The sequence below is a fragment of the Ctenopharyngodon idella genome, chromosome 12, assembly GCF_019924925.1.
Source record: "Ctenopharyngodon idella isolate HZGC_01 chromosome 12, HZGC01, whole genome shotgun sequence".
NCBI classification, from domain to species: Eukaryota; Metazoa; Chordata; class Actinopteri; order Cypriniformes; family Xenocyprididae; genus Ctenopharyngodon; species Ctenopharyngodon idella.
This window is the reverse complement of record NC_067231.1, coordinates 8,876,705-8,899,057: the sequence shown is the minus strand read 5'-3', so window position 1 is coordinate 8,899,057 and position 22,353 is coordinate 8,876,705. Positions and strand designations below refer to the sequence as shown.

The following is a 22,353-nucleotide window of genomic DNA, read 5'->3' as shown; positions in this document are numbered from 1 at the left end:
GTGAGTTCAGTGGTTCAATCTTAATATTATAAAGCGACAAGAAAACTTTTTGTGTGCCAAAAAAACAAAATAATGACCTTCGAATCTTTTGTTTCGAATCAGTGATTCGGAGCACCAAAGTCACATGATTTAAGCAGTTTGGCATTCTGACACGCGATCCGAACCACTGATTCGAAACAAAAGATTCGAAGCAGTGTTTTGAAATCGGCCATCACTAGATATCGTTGAAAAGTCGATATTTTGTTTTTTTGGCGCATAAAAAACTTTTCTCATCGCTTTATAATATTAAGATTGAACCACTGAACTCACATGAACTGTTTTAAATATGTTCTGAGTACCTTTCTGGATCTTGAGAAGTTGGCATTGCTGTCTATAGAGGCCTCACTGAGCCATCGGATTTCATCAAAAATAACTTAATTTGTTTTCTGAAGATGAACAAAGGCCTTACAGGTGTAGAATGACATGAGGATGAGTAATAAATGACATTATTTTCATTTTTGGGTGAATTAACCCTTTAAGCACACTCCTTTTTACACAAGGGGTGGCAAATTACTTTTTTGAAGATACAAATACATAGTTCATTAAACTAAATGTTAACTGAGGTAACACATGCATTTACTTTAGAAACTGTGAAAATCTAGTTTATATTGCTATTTTTGGCTTTGCTTAAGTTATTGTGTCTGCAAAGCACCTTCCCTATACCCATGAGCTCTATCTTTTATTTTGTGGAATATCTCTACAAACATTCAAGCAATCAAGAACAGAAGGCAAGTAATTCAATGGCACTAACAACACCTGAAAAGTATCTGTCTCCTACACCTCTGGAGTAACATTTTTCCCACTGAGTATCATCCATCATGCTAGATAACTCATGTCACTCCATCTGTCTCCCGGTGCGACAGCAGCAGCGGGGCAGCCCCCTACGTCTATGAGCAGCAGGCACAGAGAACAGTAAAAGAGGAGAAATCCTAAATAAAATTAGAATTGATGGGACACCCATAACAGGTTAGGCCCACACATACACACCAACACAGCAATGCAGGAGGAAACATGACAACTCTAAAGTCAGAGGTGTTGAAGAGCCTCTGAAAAAAGAGAGTTAACAAAACTGCAGTCTACATGGGCGGCAGAGAACAAACAATATTCACAAAAAAAAAAAAAAAAAAAAAGGGAATCGAGAATATGGAAGGGGATGCTGTCAATTATTATTATGCTTGATACAAAAGTTAGTTCCAGTCCTTGAATCCTGAAAAGTGGCCTTCTAAGTTTGCTGATATTTCACCATTATCAGCACATGGACTGATCACCCCACTTACTTGTTGTAGATTGACTGTCAGTTTGTGTTGGTGGAGATTTTTCAGCGACATCAATGCATGTTACACTGTTATGCTAATATATGGCATCAAGTAACTGTCTTTGCCTTTTCAAAACTCAATGTAACAAGATGTTGAAATTATTTGAACTTTAAACATCACCTTAAAGGACTCGACAGACATGCAATGCGGCACCAGTGTAACGAGATCGATATGTTAGAGATCAATGTGTTGGTCAGTGCTGACACGAATCATCTAAAGGATACTACGATAAAGATATTACTTTCCTTGGTAGACATAGCAAGCTGGTAGACATGGTAGACATAGCAATAGTAGTCACAAATAGACTACTTGCACAACTTCTTTCACATTCTACTTATTATGGTTCAGGCATTTCTGGTAATAGCATTCAGTGCACCTACATTCCACTCATGAGAGCGCGGATTATTACTACTTTTTAGATCTGTCAGTTGATTCAAACATTGAATCATGTTCGGCTGCTAAAAGTCAAAGAACTGAAACACAAACTTCAGCAACAGTAAAACATGTTTACTCGCATGAACAGTCAGATTAAGGGAGCTGTGCAGGCAAGCTTCAAAACTGCCGAAAAGATAGCAAGAGCCTGCAAGCTGTTCACAGAGGAGGAATTAAAAAAAAAAAAAAAAACTATTGAAAAGGTAAGTGGTGATGTGTGCCCGGACAAAAAGCAAGACTTTGCTAACATCAACCTTTTCCGAAACACCATGGCTACTCAGGTGGATGAGCTGGGCTCTGACTTACAGATCCAACTAAATGTAAAGCTAAGGACTTTGGTGCATATTCATTGGGTTTAGACAAGAGTGCAGACAGGATGGACACTGCCCAGCTCTCTATATTCATTTGAGGTGTAGATGCTCAGTTTTCCATCACTGAGGAACTTTTAGATTTAAGGGCAATTCACGGAACAATATCTGGATTTTCTCACAAGTGGAGCAGTGTATCAATGGACACAGAATTATAATAAACTTGTGGGCTGACAAAGGATGGTGCACCTGCGATGTGCGATGAGGTCCGTGGTTTGGTTGATTTCGTACGAGAAAAGGTGGGACACACAGGAGAAAACCTGATGGATTACCACTGCATCATTTACCAGGAGGCCCATTGTGGAGGTTCGAAAGCAGATGATTACTGAAATGCGAGACTCTGTAAAGGCATTTCAAAAGAAACTGCGTCTGTGAGAGAGCCAGATGCGCCAAGGTAACCTGTTTCACTTTCCACAGTCACTATCCCATTCCTGACTGAAGTGTATGTCAACAAATTGAACACAATGAAAGTGGAATATAGCAGGAGATTTGCTGATTTTGAAACACAGAAATTCAACCTTGACCTGTTTGTGAATCCATTTGCAATTGATGTTGACACTAAACTTGGGTACTTGCATTTGGAACTCTTTGAACTAAATTGCAATGTAATACTCATCAATAAAGACCCAGTACCAGTAAGTTGTGGCAGCTTTTACACCTCAATGCCACAGTTTCGCCTTCACGCTCCACACATCATGTCTATATTCGGAAGCACCTACTCCTGTGAGCAGATGTTCTTTATAATGAAGCTGACCAAGACATCTCATAGATCCCACCTCACAGACCAGCATCTGGTCTCGGTATTTAAAGTGGCCATGGCAAAGGACATTAATGGGTTAGTTCACCCAAAAATCAAAATAATGTCATTTATTACTCACCCTCATGCCGTTCCACACCGTAAGACCTTCGTTAATCATTTTTGTTTAAATCCGATGGCTCCGTGAGGTCTACATAGGGAGCAATGACATTTCCTCTCTCAAGACCCATAAAGGTACTAAAAACATATTTAAATCAGTTCATGTGAGTACAGTGGTTCAATAGTAATATTATAAAGCGACGAGAATATTTTTGGTGCGCCAAAACAAACAAAATAACGACTTATTTAGTGATGGCCGATTTCAAAACACAGCTTCAGGAAGCTTCGAAGCATAATGAATCAGCGTGTCGAATCATGATTTGGATCGTGTGTCAAACTGCCAAACTGCTGAAATCACGTGACTTTGGCGCTCCGAACTGCTGATTCGACACGCTGATTCATTATGCTCCGAAGCTTCCTGAAGCTGTGTTTTGAAATTGGCCATCACTAAATAAGTCGTTATTTTGTTTGTTTTGGCGCACCAAAAATATTCTCGTCGCTTTATAATATTAATATTCAACCACTGTACTCACATGAACTGATTTAAATATGTTTTTAGTGCCTTTATGGATCTTGAGAGAGGAAATGTCATTGCTCCCTATGTAGGCCTCACGGAGCCATTGGATTTCAACAAAAATATCTCAATTTGCGTTCCCGAGATTAACGAAGGTCTTACGGGTGTGGAACGGCATGAGGGTGAGTAATAAATGACAGAATTTTCATTTTTGGGTGAACTAACCCTTTAACCCTAGAATAGATGAGATCATTTCTAAGAAATACTGCAGAGTGACTGCTAAAAGATAAAAAAGCGCAATACTTAATTTGGTTTGGTTTGGCTTTATGAGCCCTGTGTGTTTGTCTTTTCAAGCTCAAGTTGTCTTTTCAAGCTCAAGTTGGCTTTCCAAAGTAAAAGCTACCAAAATAAGCCTAACAATACAATTTCAGATACCACTTGTTGTCTATTTTGCTTTATCAACCAGTTTTGCTGAAATCCATGAGATGGTGAAATCCAACAGTTGTCATTATAAAATAAATCAGCAAAAATACTATTTTGCTTTATTATTCATTGGTTATTTCTTGTTTTGTTAAAGACAAAACAGCCTGATGTGAGACAAGTGTGTTGCATTGTGAAGTATAGGTACATCTAAATAAATAAATAAAAATAAAACATTGTTATTTTTATAAAAATGTGGTTTAATGAATTGTGCTCTAGTACAGTTATATTGGTAGCACTTTATTTTACAGACCTTTCCCCATGTACATACTATGTATTTATTATAGTAATTAAAATGGGTAATAACTAGGTACTGTACTAACCCTGAACCTACCCCTAATTTCTAACCTTAACCCATGTAGTTACCTTATATTACCCAGTACTTTCTTTGGTAAGTACACTGTAAGTGTGCATACTGTAAAATAAAGTGCAACCCTTATATTTCTTCAATAAACTAAACAATCCTCTAAATATATGTTCATACCCTTATTTTATTCACAATCCTCAGCATAGTACTTAGTATGTCTGAATTTGACACCCCTGGTCTAAGCTTAAAGCTGCTTGCTAGGAAATGTTTTTATTTGCAGAAGTTTTGCGTTTAATGAGCTAATAAATTATTTCAACTCAAATCAGTATTTTGTATCTAATTATTTACTTTTGTGGAAAGTAGCCATGTAATAAAAGCTGGAAAATGTACATCCAGCCCTGATCACCCTGTCAGGGTTCATTTTGCAATAACAACTGGCTGATGTACATTATCTCTTATTTATTTTTCCAGTAACCTGCAGCAGTCCAGTACTGGTCTTCTCATTGTGTTTTTCACTTACTGATCATATTCATACTCGTTTGCATGTTGAGCTCAGGGGCGTAGCCATCATTTCAGAAGTGAGGGGGCCAGAAATGTTGGGTGTAATACCAGTTTTTATCTGACCTTTGTCTAATTGATATATTTTATTTATTTATTTATTTTTTTATCTCATCTCTTGCTTTTAATAAGAAATCAAATACACTGCTGAACAATAACCAATATCTAATATTTTTCCCTATATTTTATGACAATTTTATGATTGGTTTATGTACTACAAACACTTGTGCATTAAGTCCTCAAACTCCTCATGGATTTTATACAATGTAAAAAAAAAAAAAAAAAAAAAAGAACAGAATAAGGCAGAAAATACAGTACCTATCAAAAGTTTGGAAACATTACAATTGTAATTGTACAATTGAAACAGGCCTATGTCTCTTCTGCTCAGCAAGGCTGGATTTATTTAATCAAAAAATGCAGTAAAAACGGTAATATTGTGAAATAGTATTACAATTTAAAATAGATGTTTTCTATGTGAATATATTGTAAAATGTAATTTATTCCTGTGATCAAAGCTGAATTTTCAGCATCATTACGCCAGTCTTCAGTGTCACATGATCCTTCAGAAATCATTCTAATATGCTGATTTGCTGCTCAAGAAACATTTATGATTATTATAAATGTTGAAAACAGTTGTGCTGCTTTATATTTTTTGTGGAAACCATGATACCACTAAAAAAAGAAAAAAAAAAAGAAAAGAGAGATATTAGGCTAATACTTTTATTCATTAAGGGTGCATTACATTTATCAAAGTGACAGTGACAATAAATGCAAATAAATGCTATTCATTAAACTTTCTATTCATCAAAGAATCCAGAAAAAAAAAAAAAAAAAATGTATCATGGTTTCCACAAGCAAATCATCATAATGATTTCTGAAGGATCATGTGACACTGAAGACTGGAGTAATGATACTGAAAACTCACGGGAATAAATTACATTTTAAAGTATATTCACAGCTATTTTAATTTGTAATAACATTTTGCAATATTACTGTTTTTACTGTATTTTTTGATTAAGTAAATGCAGCCTTGGTGAGCATAAGAGACTTCTTTCAAAAACATTACAAGGTTGTCAATTAGCACTGCATTATTCATATACTTAGTCAATAAATATGCTTGAAAAGCACATAATAATCCATATCATGTCGCATTTGCGCGTTTATTGTCTTCAAGTTTCATCAGTAAGTACGTTTCTGCATTTTATTCAGCTGCCGGCGAGAGCGTCAAAGTGACAGGAAGTCATTCATTTTCAATGTGAGCCGGCAGTGAGCACTGGCGAAAGTGGCGCATCTTGGAAGGTGAGAGCGTCGAGGAGAGTTGAAGTCAGGTCAACTTCATGGTAATGAGCTATGATGCGGTTCAGCGACAACCAATCGGAATGTAGAGGTCCTCACTTGAGAGGATTCCGATTGGTTGCCACAACTTGTCATTTACTCTGACCCTCCCGCTGGCGGCGGTTTGAAGGCACAGTACAGCGTTGTTGGCAGGGCAGCCAAGGAGAATTTTGACGCTCTCGCCGACGGCGGTGTGAACGCACAGTAATAACTTAATCACGTGTGGCACCTCTCAGCCTATCAGTGCGAGCCGTTCAAAGCTCCTTCCCTGTGTAATTTACATTTTATTAAAAGTGCGGGGGACACGTCCCCCCGTCCCCCACGTATTCTACGCCCATGGTTGAGCTACATTTATAAATTCATTTGACTGATAAACATTTTACTTGTGCCTGTTGGTGCTTAATCCAGTCTTGAAATAGTTTAATGAATGTGATATCTGCTTAAAGAAATTCAATTATGTTAAATATATTTAATTTTAAACAGCAATGCATTGACAGTGCTACTTCCCTGTATATTAATTAAGAATTTTGGCATGTATTTGGGAACTGCACTTCAACTGGCTTAGTATGTTTTTATTTGTTACAGAACTCTCAAACTAAAATTAACAGCCGAGCAAATTGAAAAAGTTTTGCTGCTGTGTATGAAACTATAACTTCACAAAACTCCAATTCTGGACTCAAGGGCTTTTTAAGGTTTATGTACTTTCAATAAAATCATCATTTATTCATCGCTGTAAAATAATAATGACCTCTAAATTACTGAGAACCTGAAAGGCAATGTAAGAAGCTGTCTCTGGGGAAAAATAGTCTTTGATTACAAGATTTAAAAATAGCAAATATAGCCCTATCATAACTTCATCACACAGCCTTGAAAGCCTTGCAGTCGCATGTTGTACAAGAATATATTAACACACTGGCCTGCTACTTCAGCCTTGATTTTAAAAAGAAACAGAATGATGTTTGTCAAAGGCAGTCACCAAGAAAGACCTATTTAACCACAGCTACATCATTACAGCATTTGGACTAGTTAAAAGAGGATTGAAACTTAAAAATGCAGTGACTTTTTGAATATTTAGATCTTAGATTCTGTGTTCAAGCAGTAGGAGCTATAAATATTTCAATAAAAGATTATCAGATGCCTCTTCTTTGAGAACTTAAAGTTCTAAAAAAAGAAAAGCAAAACGTTGTGCTTAAAAAAGAACATCTTTGGAGCTATCTATGGATCAAATATCTTTTCAAAATGCTGACGTGATGTCCAAATCTAAAGGCTGAGATGAAAGAGAGATACCATGTAAATTTTCTGTAAACTTTGTCATTTTGACATCTCAACATCTAGCTGTTTATTTAATCTAAAATAATTTATTTTGTTTTCTGCAGAGGGCAAAATTGAAACTTGAACCTTGACAGCAAGAGGGCATCTTTACCATGAATCTAAACTTTTGCTAAACTAAAAGGGAAAAGATTGGTTTAAAAATCTTTTGTTCAAATTCCAGCCCTACACCTAATGATCATAGTCAGATGTGGAATATTTCATGGTGGGGCCAATGTAGGCACAATATTGGCTTGAGGTATACGCCCAGCATGAATTTATACATGGGTTCCATGTCGGCCCTATCTTAACCCCAAAATTTGCTAATTCCAACATAGAACCATGGACAAAACCATGTAAGGCCCATACCTCATGCCCATACCCATGGCATGACAATGAAATGTTGGCAGGGATATCTCCAATCACCAACCATAAAGACATTCCATTGCTCGATGCTCATAAGGTGATATACAAGAAAAAATCAAAATGTCAGAGCTACCATGAAATGGTGTTGGATTATCGATTGGATAATTGGATTATCGATTAGAGTCCAAGTGCTGCTCTATTGCCTTTGCCAAATGGGAAGTTGGAAATTGTGACTTACCAAGTTCAGCACAGGATAAGGCTTCACCTAAAATCCGATCTTGATTGAAAATTTAAAATCTTGACTGTATTATCATTTCAGGATGTTCATTCAGGTATATGTCCTGCTTGTATAAATCAGGGTATGTGTCTGTGTAATATGGGGAGCAGAGCAAGTAACGACACTGGATGGGTACAAAGAGATTGTGAGAGACTGAAAGAAAGAGAGATGTCAACATTGAAGGTCTCAGAGATAGTTTTGTTAGCAGTATGTCCGGGCACCCAGGAGGCGTTCTGTCCCTGGCTCACCACTCTTCTGTTTAACAACTCTCAAATGGACAGCACAGCCTCTGTAGATGATGCATCACCACAAATTGCAACCACAAGTCATTTGAGCCTTTCCTATCAACCACTTCCTTTAGGAATGACAGGCAGCAACACAAGGCCTAACAATCAGAACACGCTGGTACAAAGTGATTTGCACAGATAGGACATGTTCTTGGAACAACAATCCTGCATCAAACAATCATAGTCCAGAATCTAAAATCAGAAGGCTGTGATTTAGAAGGTAGAATAAAACAATTTCTAAGGCAGCATCACATTTGTCGTTTGTGGAGATGAATATCCCAGAATGCACTGAATGACAAGACAAATCTTGCATTTAAGTTTTTAAATGTATTGATTAAAAATAGTTCATAAAACAATATAAATATTTCATCCAATATTTGCAATGCATTTATTGTGCTTATTACTATCATGTTATTAGATTACTTATATTAAAGCCAAACTAAGTTGGGTCTCATTTGAGGAGGGTAATGGAAATCATTTGAATTCAGCCGCCTTTGAGGTTCCTTTTCCATTGAAGATGCTGCCTCAGAAGGTAGCTGCCTATTTAAACAACAGACAACAAGACAGCTCACTAGTGTTTGGAACTGGGCTTCTTTCATAAGCTTACTAGATGTTATTTAAAGATCAAAGACTCTGCATTATTCTGCTTTATTCAGTGGCGGACCCCGTCATAGCTGACAAAGGGAGGTAATGGTTGGCAAGGAATGCCGCCCCTTACCTACAGCAGCTGTCACAGAAGTGCGTTCCATTTCTCTCATACAAAATGCCATTCCACTAAAATCACAAAATAAAATACAACCAAATTCGCCACTGTTATTGATCTGTCAGTAGCCACATATCCATACAAGATTTGTTGTGACCTCTTGCACTTAGGACAATTATTGTTCTTTGAGCCATCAGCTCATGCTCTTGCTTTAGGCTGAAATGCCAGAATCACTGCTGCTTCATGTTATCAAATCATGGAGCACTGTAAACTAATGTCGTTGCCTAAATCCTTACTCTGCATAATCCTGGAGAATTGTTTGTATAGGAACAAACCAGAACTGAACTCACCTTGAAAGGCTAACTGACTAAAAAGACACGAGTGCAGACAATCAGGGAATGAAATGGTGGAACAGGAGATAGGACCAAGACAGAACTACAAACTAAAAGTCAAATGAATACATTACAGTTGTATGTTCATCAGCGTTACGTTTGGAGATTATCATCACAATATGCCTTAAAAAAAAAAGGAACACTTTCATTTCAGCAAAGCACAATGACAATAATGTTGTACTCCAATTTCATTAACAATGAAGCACAGAAAGACAGCACTGAAATTTAATTATATAGACTAAGAAAGACAAATCTCACACCAGTATTTTGTATTTTATTTTAATCTATTTAATTAGCAAGTATGTGTAATTTGTAACAAGATTAAACAAGACTTTTTGATGTATTTGTGTCAATCTCTGCATACAATTCACTGCAGTTTCCAGCTAACAGAAATAACAGAATATGATTACAGGGGCTGAGTATTGATTAATAAAAACTTATTTCCACACGGTTGCTTGCAAAATACTATTGTGACCTCAAAACACATTTAGCATAGTGCATGATTTGTAAATGAATACATTTTGATGTTTGTATGACATATTCAGCTACTATATATAAGCTAATATACACCGATCAGGCATAACATTATGACCACCTTCCCAATATTGTGTTGGTCCTCCTTTTGCTGCCATAACAGCCCTGACCCGTCGAGGCATGGACCCCTGTAGGTGTGCTGTGGTATCTGGCACCAAGATGTTAACAGCAGATCCTTTAAGTCCTGTAAGTTGCGAGGTGGGGCCTCCATGGATTGGATTTGTTTATTCAGCACATCCCACAGATGCTCGATTGGATTTAGATCTGGGGAATTTGGAGGCCATGTCAACATCTCAAACTCATTGTTGTGCTCCTCAAACCATTCCTGAACCATTTTTGCTTTGTGGCAGGGCGCATTATCCTGCTGAAAGAGGCCACAGCCACCAGGGAATACCGCTTCCATGAAAGAGTGTACATGGTCTGCAACAATGCTTAGGGAGGTGGTACGTGTCAAAGTAACATCCACATGGATGGCAGGACCCCAGCAGAACATTGCCTAAAGCATCACACTGTCTCTGCCGGCTTGCCTTCTTCCCATAGTGCATCCTGGTGCCATTTGTTCCTAAGGTAAGCACGCACCCGGCCATCCACGTGATGTAAAAGAAAACGTGATTCAACCAGGCCATCGTCTTCTATTGCTCCGTGGTCCAGTTCTGATGCTCATGTGCCCACTGTTGGTGCTTTCAGTGGTGGACAGGGGTCAGCATGGGCACACTGACTGGTCTGTGGCTATGCAGACCCATATGCAACAAAATGCGATGCACTGTGTATTCTGACACCTTTCTATCAGAACCAGCATTAACCTCTTGAGCTATTTGAGCTACAGTAGCTCATCTGTTGATCGGACCACACGGGCCAGCTTTCGCTCCCCACTTGCATCAATGATCCTCGGTCTTCCATGACCCTGTCGCCAGTTTCCAACTGTTCCTTTCTTGGACCACTTTTGATAGATACTGACCACTGCAGAGCAAGAGCTGTAGTTTTGGAGATGCTCTGACCCAGTAATCTAACCATCACAATTTGGCCCTTGTCAAACTCACTCAAATCCTTACGCTTGCCCATTTTTCCTGCTTCTAACACATCAACTTTGAGAACAAAATGTTTACTTGCTGCCTAATATATTCCATCCACTAACAGGTGCCGTGATGAAGAGATAATCAGTGTTATTCACTTCACCTGTCAGTGGTCATAACGTTATGCCTGATCGGTGTATATATATATATATATATATATATATATATGTGTGTGTGTGTGTGTATATATAAGATTGAAAATATCCAAAGATATTTTAAAATTAACAAAGACATTTGCTTTACTGTTTCCACCCCCTCTCTCTTACTACAAGGGCCATTTGGAAGACACAAATGTGTTGATAGTGATCAAGCCCTGTAGGCCAAGATGTGTGTACATCGGGGGTCTACAAATTGTCACACCTTTAGTACAGTGGGGGGAAGTTTTAATCTTCTGATTGGTCAGTTTGAATGTCTCACATTTGGGTTTCAGTCACATGGTCAAGGAAGGGATAAAAGAGGATTGTAACTATTGCTCTGGCTCTTTGATTCTTGGCTTTTCTTGGGCACTCTCTGGCCCTCTGTCTCTCTCTCTCTTTCTCTTCCTCTCTATCTCTCAGGTAACTTTTTACATATATGCTGGGTATGATTAATGGTATATAATTTTATCATCTTATACATCTATTTTGTAATTATTTTAAGTGTAACCATAATCAGATATTGTCATTAAATCCTTTCAATTACAAATGATGTGCTAACTAGTTTTGAATTAGTATTAACATTAATGTGCTCCATATTGCAATACAATATTGTCACACTATAGCAACACTCTCCCACATATTTTGCTATTATAACTGCGCTTATTTCCGTCGTTGGTATAAGTAGCAGTGGGTGGTAATAGACAAGAAATGTACAGTTTTCTACAATCTTGCTAATATCGTTTCTTTAGTCATTCGGCGACCCTACAGCCTGAACCCCTGTAGGAGGTCCACCCTTACATATATGTATATAAATATATATATATATATATATATATATATAACTATCAGTTAGGTTTAGTGTAGGATTTAGTGAAGTTTATACGTTATTTTCAAACATGATAAAGCATTAAACTTTCATGGTCACTCACCAGACATTTCTTTTATGAACTGCCCCATTACATACAATGAGCATAACAGAATGTTGCCAGTTTCACGCTCATCTGTTTTAGATAAAACTGAGCACACTTTTAGCTTTGGAAGTGTCTGAAAACGTGTACATTTTTACATTGAGCACGGGTTGCATTTATTAGCCGCAAATAACCAATAGAGTTTGCACAATGATTAACAGACAAATAACATTAGCCTTTTCAGTGGTCATAACTGTAGACCGTTGTGAGTGAGGATAGCCATATAAATGTATCTATGAATCTGAGTTGCTGTTTTTTCCTTTTTTGTAATATAATACAATAATTTAAGTTGTTTTATATTAAAATTATCTTGGATGACACAATATTAACTCTTTCCACACCACTGACAGAATTTTCCGGCTTTCCATGTTTTTACTGTTATACGGTAAGGAGCACAATTATACATCTTCGGAAAGAGTACAGAATCTCCGGATCAAAAAACAGGTAAAAAGGAACAAGCGATAAAAGTACTGCTTATGCACATCTTCCCTTGGTTTTACAAGATTAAAATGAGGGAAAAGTAGAGCAATTTCCACACCTAGCGATATCACAGTGTCAAAACCAATTTACCAAATGTATCCCCCATCAAAGAAACATCACACAATACATGACACAGCAGGAGGAAACTGTAAGAATTTGTAATAATCTATGATCAGTATTCCAGATCCTGAGCTGAACTGATATTAAGCACACTCACAGTCACTGAGCTCAGTGAACTTAGAGTTATTTGTCTTGAGATGTGTCGTGCCGTTGTGGGCTAAACTGAAGAAGTGAGTTATCAGCTAAGGAACCAAAACATGTCTTTAGGAAAGACCTCAAGTGACATCTGAGTGCTGATGGCTGGGAAGCACAACCTGTCACAGACGACAGGAGAACATGACAACTGGTTATGCCATAGTGCAGACCGGTAAAAACAGAGCTGAAGCTAATATTGTTACTTTAAATCTTATGGATTTGCCCCCAGAAGCATTACTGGCTAAAATGATAGACATTCTAAATGTAAACAATCTAAAAATTGACAAAATCTAAAATACCTAAATATCCATGTTGGGAGTTCATATTTGTCTATTTAACTTTTTTTTTGTCACTCTATTTTTCTGTTTTCCATCCATCCATCCATCCATCCATCCATCCATCCATCCATCCATCCATCCATCCATCAAAATCTTGTTTCATCACTCATAAACACAACTGCTATTAGATTCACACAACGGTGTGTAAAAACCACACTCCATCCGAACTGCAGCATCTAATTTGTATTTTGTTCATATTAACAGTCAAAAGGATGCAGCATCAAAGGCTAATCTAATAAAAATCACACGAGTTCCCATGAGCACAGGAGATTGCAGACAGCTGACTATTGTCTTATGGCATAATCCATATGCATGAGAAAGTCATATTCTTGCTCTTAGCAGTGATGGGCATCCTGCCAGCGTGAGTGACTGATTCCAGTACAGATCCCGCAGAGCTTGTTAAGATCAATGTGTGATGTTAATGGATGTGTATGACCTCAGATCAGTGGAGAAGTGTACTTCAGATGCTGAGATAATGACAGTGAAGGTGTGCCAGCCTGTCAGGTCATTTGTACAGTCATTATGGAGGGATGCAACAAAAGTGACAGGTTTTGTAGTACGTAATAAAACAGGTTTTACCCAAGGCAGAGACAAAAGGGAATGAATACATAGTAAATACTATTAACCTATATTTATTATGTTTCAGGATTTCCAATATGACAAGTAAATATAATACAAAATATGTTTTATGGCAGATGATTACAACAATGTCATCCCACAGACACCATTTGGAAAATCAGGATTAATCTTTAGCTAAATCATTTATAGGATCATATCTGTCACAAACATCTAGGTAAATTTGCTTGCTGTATGGAAACTTAAAATGAACGTGCAATGGCAAGATGGCTTTCTCTATAAAGGGCTTTGATTGTATAGTCACATGTAGGGGTGTGAATCTTTGGGTAGACAGCAAATCAATTTGATTCACAATTCATAGGCTTTTGATACGATTCATTAATGATTTTTTGAAAATTCTGATTTGATTCAATTCTGATTAATGATTTGGGCTGGATTTCCCGATAACGTTGTCTCTTAGGCCCCATTTACACTAGCGCGTTTTTGTTTTAAAATGGCATTTTAAAATGAAAATGTTCCTCGTCTACACTACACGGCCGAAAACACATCACATGACCGTTCATGCACACTGGGCATGCGCGTACAAATGTAAACAGTTTCCTCTTGCGCACATAAGCAGCTGCAGTATTAAAAAATGCAGAGTTTAACTGCACAATGGCTGCTAAAAATTACAACAAAGCCTGCAAAGATTGCAGTTCATTCTCCATGTTATTGTTTACATGGTCATCAAGGATATGCAGAGCGAATGTGGGCAGCCACGGCATCATTTTCAAAAGTCTCCATTTTGGTCCGTTTATACTGAAACGCAACCCTGCCGTTTTCAAACTAAAACGGGGTCTGCAGCGTTTTCGAGGTTCGAAAACGCCAGTGTAGTGTAAATGACAGACGTAACTGTAGCAAAACGTATGCATTTTAAAACAAAAACGCATAAGTTTAAAACGTTCATTCAGTTTTTTAGCATTTTAAACTGATTATTGACAAAAACAAATGATTCATTATTCAAAAATCCATATTTCGAGACTGATGCATATGCATTGGCAGGATTTGAAATTGGTGCATCAAGAAATCAAGTCAATCGCTACACCCCTAGTAGTATGACAACTAGTTACCAGAGGTGGGACAACTTACCTACAGGCTCATCTTACCCCAGTGGCCACTCTGTGCTAGAATTACGATAATGAGAACACAAACCTGATGGATGAAGACCTGGGCTCCACGTGGGCTCAAGAGCAGAATAGCTCTTCTGAGAGTATCCCTGTAGCGGTTGAGTTCCTCTGTGCGCATGGAGGTGAACAAACTGGAAAACACGCCGCTGATATTCCTATCCACTCGCTGCAGAGACACATCTAAACCTTGTCTTGATGTTTGGTCCAGAAAGACCTGCAGTCCACGGATATCTGCAAGACAGAGTCATGTACCAATTAAAATCAGTCTTTTTCAAGTTGGTCAAAATGAGTTATGTTTGGCCATTTGGTGATCTTAAAATGTACAAATAATAATAATAAATAAGATATGGACAAATTAAGTATGGTAACCCTCAAATGATCATGAGAAAGAATCTCTATTCTCAGGTTTCCAACTGTCACTAATATTCAGAGATGTGTCATTTAAAATGAACAAAAATGTGAAGTCATTTTCAGAGGATGACACTTATGAAAGCCAATCTTCATATTGATGTAAGACCTCAGAGATGATCTGTAATGGGCAAGTAATTAAAGCATTATTCCGTTCTGCTGTAAATCTGGTAGTTACTGGAATTATTTGAATGCTTTGTGCCTGGCTATTGTGCCTCACCCCGAGAAGCAAATTGCCCATCACACCCCCTCAGCGGCAACTAATTGACAGAAAGAAAAGCTTTTATGGGGGTAAATGAATGGCAGCTTCGGGCAGAATCTGCAGAAAGCTACACTGAATATCTGCCAGAACTGAAACACCTGCCATTTAAAGTTCTACACATCCCTGAACATTATGCGTTCATTTATTTAATATTTTGGCCAATTTGATTATTTTAGCTACTGATAAGAGTGTAGTACTCTCAGCTCTGTTTAAAGTATTTTAATGTCCAAAACCATTCCACACAATTTTGCATGATGAGCTCTCTGCAGTATCAAATAATTTGACTGATTTAAAATATAATGTGGGATATTCCTACTCAGCGTCACTGACTTCACAATCAACAAATTGGATCATTTACCATGTTGAACATACCTGTTTATGCAAACATTTGCTGAATAGGTTTTATCATGTAATTTAGGACATTTTAAGTAAATGTAATATAATGTATGTATATATATATATATATATATATATATATATATATATTTTTTTTTTTTTTTTTTTTTTTTTTTTTTTACATCTACCTAGGTGGTGGAATGGTCAAACTGTTTTTTTTTTTTTTTTTTCTCCATTCCAATGAAAGCATATAGTGTACTGTTTACAAGTACATACAAGTGACAAGCAATTCAAAATTTAAGTGGTACTGTATATTCAATAAAAATCTTTTCCTCCAGTGGAGCTTGCAGATTTAATCATGTTTTTGTATATTCAGGTATGGAACATTAAGACACGTTCTAGCAAGATTGATGATACTGAACGTCATTATATCTGCAGCATTTTATCATTGACATAAAAAATTACATTTACAGACCAAATAATTTACTCCCACAAATCTGTCAGATGTATGTATGGACTACTTTGTGGTGCATTTTGTCCTTTGTGCTACAGTATACATCCTGGATTGAGCTAAATGGACCACATTTACGAAAACTTGCACAACAAGCTGATGGGTTTTCTGTCTTGTGTAGCCTTCATTACACTGCATGCAGCAATATTTGTGCACGGTGAAGGGGATGGATTTGACAGGCAAGAGAGCGCTGACTGCTCCAGCTCATAACTTCAGTACCAGCTGTTGAAATCCCAGTGAAATTTAACAAAGACACTCATGGGAAAATTATAACGAGCAGGATAAGAGATAATCAAAGAGCTGAACCACAGAACAAAACCCAGAAAACATGGTCTCCAGAGGATCATTCTCAGAGGAGAGGAAGTCAAATGACGTCCTCACTCCATTCTTTCTCAGTTCATATACATTTTTTTTTTTTTTTTTTTTTTTAAATCATTGCTATTTTGCAATTTCCCCACATGCAATTGTATGTGTTGACAACAGCCTCCACTAGTGTAGTGCTGAGGGCAGTGTGAGTCATCATAGGTAGTGCCACAGTGTGTACACACACACACACACGCGCGCACACACACACACACACACACACAGAGAGAGAGAGAGCTCTCAGCATTTGAAACAAAGGGCTGTAGGATAGAAACTGATGACATAGGAACAAACATTAACATGACCACAAGAAAGAGACAGCCAACTGAAGTGTGTGTGACGCATGTGGATGCACCTCTCTCTATGGAGTTATATTTGTGCCACAAGATTTGTGTGGCAAGATCATATATTGAGCACACAAAAGTGCATTTTGCATACTCACAACTTAACTTTTGTGGAAAAATGATAATCTTACAAAGAAGAATTTTGAATGAAAATCAATTTTGCAATCAAAAAGCTAAATGTGTGCAGATGTCTTTTCCTAGTGCAGTTTCACTTGCTCAGTGCCCTGATACCTGCCCCATCTTCGACTGTTCGTTTGCTTAAAACAACATAGTGTTACAGTATGCCATAATTCCAGTGAATCAGAGATGAGGCAGATAAAAATGGGTTTCCAAACCAGCGTGTGTTTCCAATCAGTGCTCTTTTGCACTTAAAATATAATTTTGCACATGCAGAATTGTGGCACAAAAATAATTCCATTCTTCTCCAGCTTCTCAAATCAATCACTGTATATACAGTTCCCACCAATGTGACAGATGAGTGACTTATAGAGGTGTAAATGTTTATTGATTTGAATATTCTTGATTCCAATATATACACACTGTAAATATTGTTTTACCTTATGATTGCTTGCTAAAGCACACTTATAGTTGACCAAATATTACAGTATAATAATAATAATAATAATAATTCACATTTGGGGAAGAAAACAACAAAAATTTATGAATAAATTTATAAATGTTATTACTAAAGATGCAGAAATTTGAATTCAGCATGAACTTTCATAATTTAAATTGTACATTAGTTTTCTCAATCTCTCCTGACCCATTGGATGTTATTATAGTGATCGTAATTGATTTATTTTATTTTTTTCCCATAATTGAGACATTGAATTTTAATTATCGGATCAATTATTTTTAAACCCCTGAACTTGGGCTAATTTTGATTATGATAAGGCTATAATATAAACATGTTAACAATGTTACAAACAAATCATCATGATTTGAACATTTGCTTCTCAAGACCAGATCGGATATTCCAAGGTCTTGGTCTTCTCCCTTGAAAGTGTGAAATCTGACTTATTCCTGAGACCAGCTAAATCGCTTAAAAAAATCCAATAATTATTAGGGCTGGTTTACAAAAATAAACGTTACACAAGCCTCACATCCAGTAGGCTAATCGCAATAAGCTTTGTGCTTGTTACTTTTGATAAAAAAAGTCTCATCGACTCAGTTCAAACAGCAGCATGGAACCAGAGTAAACTGATCATCTCTTCTTTACTGCTAGTTGTAGAACAAAAATACATGAATAAACATCAGAAGATATGCAAAAGAGAGAAGATATGAAAGATAAGAGTACAACTTACTAAAATGTATCAGTTTTTATATACTTGTATATAGTGTTTAAATACGGAAAGACGTCAGCATCGTAACATGGAGAACATGTTACATTTAGCCAAGGAAATGTTCATAGTTGTTAGTTATAAAATAGAAATGAGGAGCATTATTATATATTCTTTTTTAACCCGTGAGTGATTTCATAATTATTTAATGTATGTTTGAATAAGTCGGTCACAAGGACTGTTGACCCAAAAGTTCCAACATGCATTGTATAGTATCAAGTATGGTGCTAGCAACACCAAAGTCATAGGTCAATTCCCAGGGAACACACATACTGATAAAAGTATACCCTGAAAGCACTGCAAGTCACTTTGGATAAAAGCATCTGCCAGATAAATAGGTGACACTTTACTGTGAGCGTTCAAAGCCTAAGGTTCCCCAAACATGAAAAGGACATTTTGTGTCATTTGTTGCCAGAGGGTCTAGCGTGCAGGGAATTGCAGAAAGGCGGATAGCTTAATAAACTTTACTAGCATAGCAAAACACAGTGACTATTGGGGAAGAACAGAAGATGAATCCAAAGAGGGAGGCGTTCAGTTTCCACTCTGGGGATGCCATGGGTTTGACTGCCAGAGGCCGTTTTTTTCTTGCAACTCTCATTCTCATGTTTTATAAATGAGAGACACCTCATGTTGCTTGACAAGAAATCGCAAACTCATTCTCAACAAAGGCAATTTGTCTTCATCTGCGATTGGTTTATATTTGATTCTTACACAGCAAGGAGTTAATAGGGTAACACTTTAGAATACTGTTCCATCATTAATGAATTACACATGAAGAAATGAGTAATGCAGTATTAATATGCTATAAACTACTATTAATTAACAAGAAACTTTGATTTACAAATTAGTAATTAATAGCGCAACAATACTGAGTGCAACATTCTGTTGTAAGCTCATTGAGTTGCACTAACAGATCATTTTCCAACTGTAGTCACCCAAAAGGCTGTTCAGATATAATATCCGTATTTACCAAGTTTTTGTGTATCAGAATGTGTTGAACTGTTTGTCTCTGTTCAGAGTAATAATTGAGCACACACCAGAACTGACATTTCCTCAAATCAAGACTGACAGTTTTTCACATCTGCTATTCAAAATATTTAGTTGCATTATTTGTATTTTGTTATTATATTATAATAATAGCTGTACTGAGAGCTTGAAGACTGTCAGCAGAGAAAATGAAGCTGGATCTCATAAATATTTGGTGTACTAAAGCAAGGCTTAAGTTTAAATTGTAGAGACAAGTAGTTCTATGTTGGACAAGCTGTCAGGACCATCTGGCTGAGAGAGAGCAGTCTGGGGGACACATGTAGTCTCGCTGTGATGTCATCTGTCTGCCAGTAAGGTAGACGGTCTTGGGTTTCCGCGTACAACATCAACACGTACAACATACAACACATACAACATCTGTCACTCCAGAATGAATGAGTAAGAGTAAAAATCTAGGCTGATTTATTTATTGTAATTGGAACATCTTTGGGATTGGGACATGGACATCTTTTAATCCAAAATACAGGGACAGTTGTGTCCTAATGGTTAGAGAGTCAGACTGGTAACCTGAAGGTTGTGGGTTTGTTTCTCAATATTGGCAGGAAATGACTGATGTGCCCTTAAGCAAGCCACCAATCGCTCCCCGGACGCCACAGAAAAAATGGCTGCCCACTGCTCCAGGTGTGTGTCCACGGTTTGCTGTGTGTGTGTGTGTGTGTATTCACTACTCACTATGTGTGTGCACTAACTTGGTTGGGTTAAATGCAAAGGACAAATTACGAGTATGTGTTACTATACCTTCGGATATCACTTTTCTTCACATTTGATGAGGAAACGGATTGTGCTAAAATGGTTCAAGTATTAAGTGATACACAAAGGAGTTTGAAATTTTGGCTACAGAAAAGTAAACATGTCTCTTCAGATGATGGGACAGGGCTATGGTGTTTGAAAAAAAAAAAAAAAAAAAAAAAAAATCCCTATTATTATCCCTACAGCATAGTTAACAGATATTCTCTCAGCTGAAAGTGTGGGTCTTGAGATTTTAGGAGCAGGGTTTGACTATGGTGAACTTGCCATGGGATGGTAATAGGTTTTAGTTGAGGAATAGGCAAACTCAGACCTGGAAGGCCACTGTTCTGCAGAGTTTAGCTCCTACCCTGATAAAACTCACCTGCCTGTAGCCTTCTAGTAATCCTGAAGACATTGATTAGCTTGTTCAGGTGTGTTTAATTAGGGTTGAAGCTGAACTATGCAGGACAGTGGCCCTCCAGGACCAAGTTTGCCCATCCCTGCTCTAGTTGGATTAAAGTGTGGTCACACTAAACTTTGCATTCCATTCACTTCTATTTGTACAGATGTAAGAGTAGGAAAGCAAGAACACAGACATACAATGTTAAAGGTTTATCATTTGCTGTTATCTAGCCATCTCTGACCTGTAAATTCATGCAGTGAAAAGACTTTTGATCAATAGAAGATCTAAATGTCACAGATTGACCTATTGACTGGATACAGAGAATACAAACTTCAAAGATCCATGGTTTGCAGTGTTGTAGGAAAGTGGAATCGATAGTACTGCATATTCTTACATTTTATATTACTTGTTATTATTTATTAAAAGCATAATCCCAGAGTGTATGATCATATCCTGTTTCCCATAGGTCTGCAATAATTTTGAATGCTTAAAATCTAATGTGATTGCACCTAGGTGGAGTGGCCATATAGAGAATTAAGTGCATATAAAGGCAGGGCTAGAATTAAACTGCTGCCATTTCCCTCAAGTGTAGAGACATTTTTCTTACTAATGGTCTATATGTCCCCCCAAAGGCCTGCAGGATGTCTGGCTGACATATCAAACATGGCCAAGGGGAACGGCCATACATAACAACATAAGCTCATTGAAAAAAAAAAAAAAAAAAAAGAATGAGCCTTTACCTACTATTTTTGTGTGGTTCCTTGCACAAAGGGGCAGCTGTGGCCTAATGGTCAGAGAGTCGTACTTGTAACCCGATATATATGTCTCCCCCCCCCAGAGTTTCATTGCATCTATAGGTGACACTGAATTCTTTATTGCCCATAGAAACTTTAATGGCCCCTGTGGCTGTCTCTCTGGGAAAGACCCATCCAAGTGCAGACCATCCACAGCTGAATCTTATGCAAGTGGCTCTGAACTGGGGCTTTTGTGCCCATCTTGTACTTTGCACTTTAGTGATGTCAGTTCAGAGGAGACAGCAGTGGCTCTCTGCTGAAATTTATTTCTGTTCTCTCTGTTGTCTCGGGCTTCTGCGGTGCCCTTTAAAGCTGAACAATGACGTACCGTTGGCACCTTGTTTCATTACGCCATGGCCCTGCAGATATTTCCTGCTTAAGATGCAGTGCGGTGTTGACTCACTCTGAGGAAAAGAGCCTCTGCTCACTCAGGTCTCAGCTGCCCTTTTCTTCAATGCCAGCAGGATCCTATACTGTTTAGATAATCCCAGCTTTGAACGCACATGCTGAGCTGTTCTCATCTGACAGAATAGACATGTCTTTGTCTGATCCCTAAGCATGTTTCAAAAGTACACAAAAATCCTCAATGTAACTTTTTTTTTTAAAAGGTACACTACAGAGAATGAATTATTTAGCTAAAAATAAAATCCAAAGAAGAGCAGTGGCAAAGCACAACTGAAAATCTTCCAATTTTATGTCTGAACCATGTTGAGTCCAGAATTCCGTAGAGTACCTTTAAATAAACTTGTCT

At 37.5% G+C, this 22,353-nt stretch overlaps 1 protein-coding gene across 3 annotated transcripts in view; it reads right to left on the bottom strand.

The window, feature by feature from the left end:
* The window catches only part of grid1b (glutamate receptor, ionotropic, delta 1b), a 451,695-nt gene that overhangs the window by 146,945 nt on the left and 282,397 nt on the right, over nucleotides 1–22,353 (bottom strand). For all 3 annotated transcript variants that reach the window (XM_051913594.1, XM_051913592.1, XM_051913593.1), the window contains exon 4: nucleotides 15,091–15,296. In XM_051913594.1, the coding sequence (XP_051769554.1) occupies nucleotides 15,091–15,296 (206 nt within the window). The remainder of the gene's footprint in view (nucleotides 1–15,090; nucleotides 15,297–22,353) is intronic.